The sequence below is a fragment of the Dromiciops gliroides genome, chromosome 2 (assembly GCF_019393635.1).
Source record: "Dromiciops gliroides isolate mDroGli1 chromosome 2, mDroGli1.pri, whole genome shotgun sequence".
Classification (NCBI taxonomy): domain Eukaryota; kingdom Metazoa; phylum Chordata; class Mammalia; order Microbiotheria; family Microbiotheriidae; genus Dromiciops; species Dromiciops gliroides.
Window position 1 is genome coordinate 235,407,292 of NC_057862.1, and position 8,060 is coordinate 235,415,351.

Here is an 8,060-nt window from a genome sequence, read left to right on the forward strand (position 1 = left end):
TGCTGAATTGGAATTATTCTATATAAACAGGAAGGGACTTATCTAATTTAATAGCAAAGACTTGAAAGTTGATTTAATTAAACTGACATATTAAAAGCCTGTGATGTGAAGGCACTATTTCAGGAACTGGAGATACCAAAATTCCAAACCAAATAATCCCTTTCCTCACGTATAATCTAAGGGGGGGAGGGACAGTTAGGACAGTTTCAATCCTGGCTTTTACTAGGAGTGATCAGCTCAGAAATAGAAGTACAGGGAAGACAGATGGTGGGAATGACTCAGTTTTAGGGATTAACAGGACAGGAAAAATGAAAGGATAAAAGGGCAAGGAATTCCAGTATATGTCAATGACTTGTTTAAATGAAGTAACTAGGGAATGAAGCCAGCTGGAAGGCAGGGAAGGTTTAAGGGACCAGAGGTCAAGGTGAAAGTGAGGAGTAGGTTCAAGAGGTTCAGTGGGTCTGTTTGAGATTAGAAAGGCAGGAGACTGTGGTCAGAGAAGGGAATTGTAATGTTCAAGATCTTATAAGTGGCAACATTTCAAATTATGCTGAAAGTGGTCATGAGAGTTGGGAAAGATTATCACATGAATCCTAAAGTCACTGATAATGATAACAGAAGTTAGAGAATAAAGGACGACTAAAAGTTAAGTACTAAAGTGTCTGAGGAAGGCAAGCAAGTAACCCCTAGGTCAGGAGTTGGCATCAACAAGGTAACATAATCAGACAGCAGGGTTTTGTTTTTGTCTCTGTATCCCTGGTACTTTGCACAATGCCTCAAACTTCCACTGATACACTCCCTGCCCCAGAACTGTGATTTCATTGTAGGGAAATACAGATGTGGAATCTTCTTCTACAGATGGAAAGTAACAACTCTTGATCTGTAACTTACAAGTCTCAGAAAGCTGGTTAGGGCGCTGAGAGATGAAATGACTTGCCTGTGGTCACACAACTAGTATGAGTCAGAGACAAGACTGGAAGTCAAGTCTCCTTGACTCCAAAGCTGGCTCTCCATCCAACATCCCCCGGGGCCTTGCACAAAAAGGCACTTAATATATGGAATTAAAGGTGAATCGCTGAGTAATTTGGGTCTGAAAGTGACAATAAGAAACAAATAACATGTTGCTGTCTCCTTCTAAACCTCTGACTTAAAGGGAACATTGGAAAAGAAGAGAGCAGCCAGAGATGCACTGTATTCAAAAGAAACCAAGGTTTTAATTAGTGACAGAAGATGGATAAGATAGAGAATGAAAGAGAGTTTAACAATTGAATATGGTGGCAATGTTTTACATAATTATACATGTATAACCTACATCTGATTGCTTACCATATCAGGGAGGGGGAGGGGAGGGAGAGAAGGAGGGATAAAATTTGGAACTCAAAACTTTAAATAAAGGAGTATTTACTGAGAAAAAAAACAATCGAATATGGGTGAAAGCTACATGGTGTAGTGGGTAGATAGTTGGCCTTAAGAGTCAGGAAGACTAGCTGTGTGACCTTGGGTGCTTGCCCAAGGTGCCTCTAAAAGACTAAAAGTTTCAGAGTAGGTGCCACTCTACATTGGGAGAGGAAGTTTACTCCATAGTTCCTTATACCAATAAAATCACAGGTCTGGCTCACCCCATAAAAATAATGCGGGTTCAGAGGGTACAGCATAGGATATGGCTCACTGAGGAGAAAAGGAATGGGGGAGGTAGAAGGCTAACTTGGCCAGGGACAGGGATGATAGCATGTGAAGATGTAGGAAAAGAAAAGGATTTTTGCCTAAGCAAATAGCTAATATTTAATAACAACTCGCATTTCTGCAGTGCTTTAAGGTTTCCAAAGAACAAAATATGTATTGAGACCTCACAACCCTGTGAAATATTAATAACCATTTTACAGATGAGGACACTGAGGGTTCAGGGAAATTAAGTGATTTGCTCAGGGTCACACAGCTACTAAGTGTCTGAGGCAGCACCTGAACTCAGGTCTTCTCTACTCAAAGTCCAACACTCTTAGCCACTGCATGACCTATCTGCCCTCGAAGTAGTTCTGAATGACAAGGATTATAAAATAGTAATTTGTGATTTGCTGGTCATGGGGTAAGAGGAATACCAACTAGGTAGCTTTCGAATAAATCAGATCCATGGATCTAAGCAGAAAGTTGGTGTGATAGAAACTTCCCAGATCCCATCTCTCATGGAGATATCTCATCTCCCATGTGGATCCCAGGTAGCATATGAATCCCACAGATCTGGCTGCAGCAGAGGAAGGTTGGTAGGTAAATAGCACAGGAGTGGACTAGAAGTCCCCAAGTTAAGGAAACTTTAAGGTGATCTGGAGTTAACTACTAATTCAACCTTCCCTTCCTCTCTTAGTCTTATAATACAAACTAAAGAAAAGTAAATAAAGATAATGCCAATACAACAGAGTATTCAAAAAGGTTTGAACTAAACTGATAGCTAAGTTTAGTAAAAATTACATTTGTCAACCTAGCATCTATTTATCCTCATGAAAATAAGTTAGGATAGATTTGTAGATATCCTCTTGCAAATACCCAGAAAGACCTAACTTCTGAGTATACTTATATATTGAATGTTCATGAAGTAAAGGAATAATCCTTAAAAGAGAAGAAAAGGCTTTGTGAGAAAGTCAAGGAGGCAATACCGAGGGAACAAAAGATGATAGGAAGAAGTGACATGAGGACATAAACATCCTGGAGTGAAAGTGACCAAGTCTCTGTTATTTTTGTTCATATTAAATGACCTAGAACGCTAAAACTTAGAGACCTAAACAAGTTTTTTTTCAAATCATTTCAGGAGTGGGTGATTTCCTTACAAAAGGCTACTTCACTTAAATATTAGAGTCCCCACTTCAGAACAGAACATACCTGAGAAACCTCATAGAGACTGAAGTGTCAGATCTTATTCTAAGAAATTTTCCTTCACTTTAGGGTCAAGCAAACTGGATCAAACAATGATGATCTGAGTAGAAATCCAGGCCTCAGACACTTACTAGCTGTGTGACCCTGGGCAAGTCACTTAACCATTGTTTGCCTCAGTTTCTTCATCTGTAAAATAGGGATAATAATAACTACTACTTTGCAGGGTTGTTCTGAACATAAAATGAGATAATATTTTTTAAAGTGCTTAGCGCAATGCCTGGCATATAGCAAGTACTATATAAACGTTATCAGTACTAATAGTAGTAGTAGTAGTAGTTGTAGTAGTCGTAGTAGTCATAGTAGTAGAGGTGGTAATAACATGGGACAAATAAACCAAAGAGCCAATAATTAAATAATACAACTCTCCCTAAAAGAACTCTACAAATCAATATGGCCCAACTGACTAGCAGGAATATTAGGGTTTTAGTCTTAGTCTTCCTAACTTTACTTTGTAACCTTGGAAAAAATCACTTGCTCTTTCATGTTTTAATTTCTCTATAATTATAGAGGCCTTTGAAAAGACAAAGTATAAAATGATGACACACAGTTTAGAGACCTACTTCTCAAAATGAGCCACCAGTTTCATGGACCCCTAACACTGATCAAAAACTCAAAGGTACATACACTATATGTTAAAGAAAATTTATCAACAGAAGTTCTGAGCTCTCAAATAAGAGGTGTCCTTATCCCATTTCTAGAAATTGAAAGGGAGGGGGCAGCTAGGTGGTGCAGTGGATAAAGCAACTGCCCTGGATTCAGGAGTACCTGAGTTCAAATCTGGCCTCAGACACTTGACGCTTACTAGCTGTGTGACTCTGGGCAAGTCACTTAACCCCCATTGCCCCGCAAAAAAACCCCAAAACAAAAAAAACAACTAATGTAACATGTCAATAAATATTTTTTAAAAAAAGAAGAAGAAGAAATTGAAAGGGATCCAAAAATAAGACTTTAATCTAGAGGACCACAGAAGTTAAAACTGAAGTTAGGTAATACAAAAGAGATGAAAACAGTAAGCTTAGTAGACTCCATAATCTCTATTTATCCACAGACTAAAGGCTGCTTGCTATTACTTACTCTTGGCTTGCCACCTCCTCGTCTTCTGAGGATGATGCTGTTTCCTCCAGGTCCCGGGCCATCACGACTGGCATTTCCTTTGGGGTTTTTCATGCAGTCAGCAAACGGGGGCCTCAGAGACCTTTCTTTGCAGGCTCACTGGATCAAACAATCTGGGTGGCACAGTTTCCTGAAATAATCAACAAGAAAAATATCCTCAGACCACAAAAAGAAAATCAGTTCCCCTGAAAATGGGTAGAGTGATCTACTGGTTAAATATGTAAAATATCTTAAGGACTGTGCCATATATGTATGCAACATGGATCCAGACCTCCAGAAGCTTATGCTATAGAGTAACAAGCTTCCCATCCATCACAAAAATGAAGAGTAATCTCAATAGTAGTGTATTCATCTGATTGCTTACTGCCTCAGGGAAGGGGAAGGGAAGGAGGGATAAAATTTAGAAGTTAAAACTATAAATAGGGGGCAGCTAGATGGTGCAGTGGATAAATCACCGGCCCTGGATTCAGGAGTACCAGAGTTCAAATCTGGCCTCAGACACTTGACACTTACTAGCTGTGTGACCCTGGGCAAGTCACTTAACCCCACTGCCCCACCCCACCCCCCAAAAAAAGTTCAGTTTGGGCTTCTCTTTCTTTTGCTCTACAATAGAATCAACATGTACTAGAGAAAGGATATGGGTATACAGAGTAAGTGTTAACTGTCTAAATCTGACAGAATTGCTACAGGTAGGACCTAACCTCCCTGCAAAACAAAGTTAATCTGTACTCAAATATACATGTAGAGCTATCTCCTTGATACTTCCAGCATTATTCCTCTGGAATATTTCTATGGCAAGCACTCAGACAACAAAATTACCCTATGATGCCAGTAAAGCAAATCCAACAGGTTTCGTGCTGGGGTGGGAAAATCTAAGATCAAGGCTTAATCATAAGACTGAAAGATCATTACATTTTATACATTACATTTCAACCTGGAAAGTACCTTACTAAATAATTTAATCCCTCCATTTTTACAGATGAGGGAACTGAGGCCCAGAAAAGTTCAGTCATTTGCCATGGGTGGTAAATTCAAATACAGTTCCTCTGATCCCAAATCTAGAGTTCTTTCTGGTCTCCACACTACCATTTCAAATATATTTGAAAACTGTCTCTCTCAGCTAAAGCCCCAGAGGTTGATCTGAATTGCAAAGAAATTTTACCTTAAGCCCATTTATTTCAAAATCAGATTTTCCAACAAGATTTTAGTGAGACCAGCAAGATAGTTATATTATGTGACAGTACAAATACTGTAATCTGGCCCAAAGAATAATTGCCTAAACCTGAAATTCACTGTGGAAATTCCATATGAGACCTTGTCACTTAAATACAACAGCTCTCCCCAGACTATAAAGAATTTCTGATAGAGGGTTTTAGGTCCTTCTAGAATCTCCCAGAAAAGGATTTGTAGAAGCAAAGAATATTAGAGATGCAAGAGATTGTGGAGATCATTTAGTCCAAGCTTCTTATTTCAAAGTGGTAGAAAATGAGGCCCAGTGAAGTCATTTACTCAAAGTCATGCCACAAGTTTGTGGTCAAACAGAGGCTAGAACCTATGTCCCCAGCTCTTTCAACTGAACCATGTTGAATGTTGAACCTAATGTAATAGAAAGTGTTGGAATAGGAGACAACTTGGATTAATAAGAAGAATAGCTAACATTTATATAGAAATGTACTAAGTACAATTATTATCTCATTTGATCCTCACAACCACCCTGGGAGGCAGGTGCTAATTATTATCCTCATTTTACACAGATGAGGAAACTGAGGCAAACAGAAGTTAAGTGGTTTGCCCAGGGTCAGAGCTAGTGTCTGAGGTTGAATTTGAACTCAAGTCTTCTTGACTCCAAGCTCAGCACTGTGCCAACTAGCTAGAATGTGGGTTTAAGTTCTGATATTTACTAGGGAAGTCAATTCGAATTTAAGTGCCTATTATGTGTTAGGCACTGAGCTAAGTGCTGGGGATATAAAGAAAGGCATATGACAAGCAGGATGATATTGACAGGCAGGATGGTTTCAGAAAAACCTGGAAAGCCTCAAGTGAACTGATATATAGAGGACATTGAGCACAGTGACAGCAGTATTGTTCTATAAGCAACTGTGAATGACTTAACTACTCTCAGCAATACAATGATCCAAGACAATCAATCCCAAAGGGCTAATGATGAAGCATACTATCCACCTCCAGAGAAAGAACTGATATTGAATGAACAAAGACTAAAAAAAAAAAAAAGAGTACTTGTGGATTGTACATATATAACGTATAACAGTTTGGTTGCTGTCTTGTGGAGGGGGGAGGAAAGAGAGGGAGGAAGAAAAATTTGGAACTCTAAATCTTATGAAAATGAATGTTGAAAATTCAAAAAAGAAAAGCATAAGCAGGCCCCTGCACTCAAGGAGCTCACGGTCTAATGGGGAAGACGACAGGCAAAGAACAACATACAAGATAAATTGGGAGTAGTTTCAGAAAGAAAGCATTAAGATTAAAGAAGGCTTCTTGGAAAAGATGGGACTCTGGCTGAGCCTTGAAGGAAACCAGGGAAGCAAGTTGGCAGAAATGAGAAAGGAATTTCAGACGTTGGGGGAAGCGGGAGCTGGGAGTCGGTGAAAGTGCCCAGATTAATTGAAGAACTGCAAGGGGGTGGGGGGAATGAGGAGTGTCACTGGATAGCCTACTATATGAAGGGAAATAAAATGTAAGACCGAAAAAGTAGAAAGGGGTCAGGTTATGAGGGCTTTACAAGCCAAACTGAGGAGTTTATATTTGATCCTGGAGGTAATAGGGAGCCTTTGGAGTTTCCTGAATGGGGTGGGGGAGGGAGTGATATGGTAAGACCTGAGCTTTAGGAAGATCAATTTGACAGCTCAGTATAGGACGGACTGCATCGGGAGGGAGAATTGAGGCAGCGGAGACATCCAGCAGGCTACGATCGCAAGAGTCCAAGTGTGAAGGGATCACAGCCTGCACCGAGGCGGGGTGCAGTCTCAGAGAAAGGGGCGGGGGCGATACGAGAGAGGGTAGAAACGAGAGGACTTGCACACGGCGGGGGAAAGAGTGAGGGGACAAGGATGACACGCAGGTCTTGACGGTGGAGTTACACACAAGAGTAAGAGGAAAGTTAGGCAGAGGTCGGAGAGAGACCGCGACCAGTCAGCCTCTGAGTCTCGGTTCGCCTGTAAACTGGGATTCCTTTGCACTTTGCGGGGCTGGAGCCCTCCTTTTTCTCTCCCGGTCTGCCCAGGACAGTTCCCTGCCTCTCCCGACAGGCTCGAAGAGAGTTTCACGATGCCTATTGGCATCGGTCCTGGAGGGACCAGCGGTGAAGTTTCCTCGCCTGCAAGTCCTCCGTTCCCACCTCAGTCCCCACCCTCCCCACCCCTACCCCACCCCACCCCCGAGATCCAAGAAGAGCCCACAATCGCTCTGCTAGAAGGAAAGAAGAGTCGGTCGCCGCTACTATCCCCGGACGCTACTTGTCCTGGAGGCTTCCCCCAGCCCAGCCTGGTGAGGAAGCACAACTACCCTCTGGGGTGCCCGGGACCTACTTCCCCAAAGGAGCCCAGTGGTCCAGAGGCGGCGAGTACCTGTCTCATCTTCCCATAGTTCGGGTCAGGCAGGCAGGGACCGCACCGGGCGCTTCTTCCCTCCTCCTTCCCCCTTTCCGGGCTCACCACCGCCACCGACGGCTGCTTCCCCCGTTACTACAACAACCAACAAGCAACCGCCCGTCCCAATCCACTGCGCAAGCGCAGGAGACCCAGTTCCGACGCATCGCGCAGGTGCCAGCCTCCGTCGCGAAAGAATTCCGTCATCGCCTTCGCGCTTACGCAGACGTGCCCGCCCCTGTCTGCCTCGGAGCGTGGTTCGGACCTCTGCCGCAGTCTGAAGGGGAGTGTCCCAGCCTTCGATTCTTCCGCCACTCCCCAAAGGAGGGTTGATCACGTGATCTCGTGTCAGGGGAGAGGCTTAGACAATGCTCACAATTGATTGGCCGTTCAGGCGTTCACTCCCCATCTCCAGCG

General features: G+C 42.5%; 1 protein-coding gene across 9 annotated transcripts in view; it reads right to left on the bottom strand.

The window, feature by feature from the left end:
* The window catches only part of TTLL5 (tubulin tyrosine ligase like 5), a 342,013-nt gene extending 334,242 nt beyond the window's left edge, over positions 1-7,771 (bottom strand). For all 9 annotated transcript variants that reach the window (XM_043985336.1, XM_043985334.1, XM_043985333.1 and 6 more), the window contains exons 1-2: positions 7,623-7,771; positions 4,000-4,168 (exon numbers count right to left, since the gene is read on the bottom strand). In XM_043985336.1, the coding sequence (XP_043841271.1) occupies positions 4,000-4,073 (74 nt within the window). In that variant the 5' untranslated portion in view covers positions 4,074-4,168; positions 7,623-7,771. The remainder of the gene's footprint in view (positions 1-3,999; positions 4,169-7,622) is intronic.
* Between the last annotated feature and the right edge of the window lie 289 nt (positions 7,772-8,060).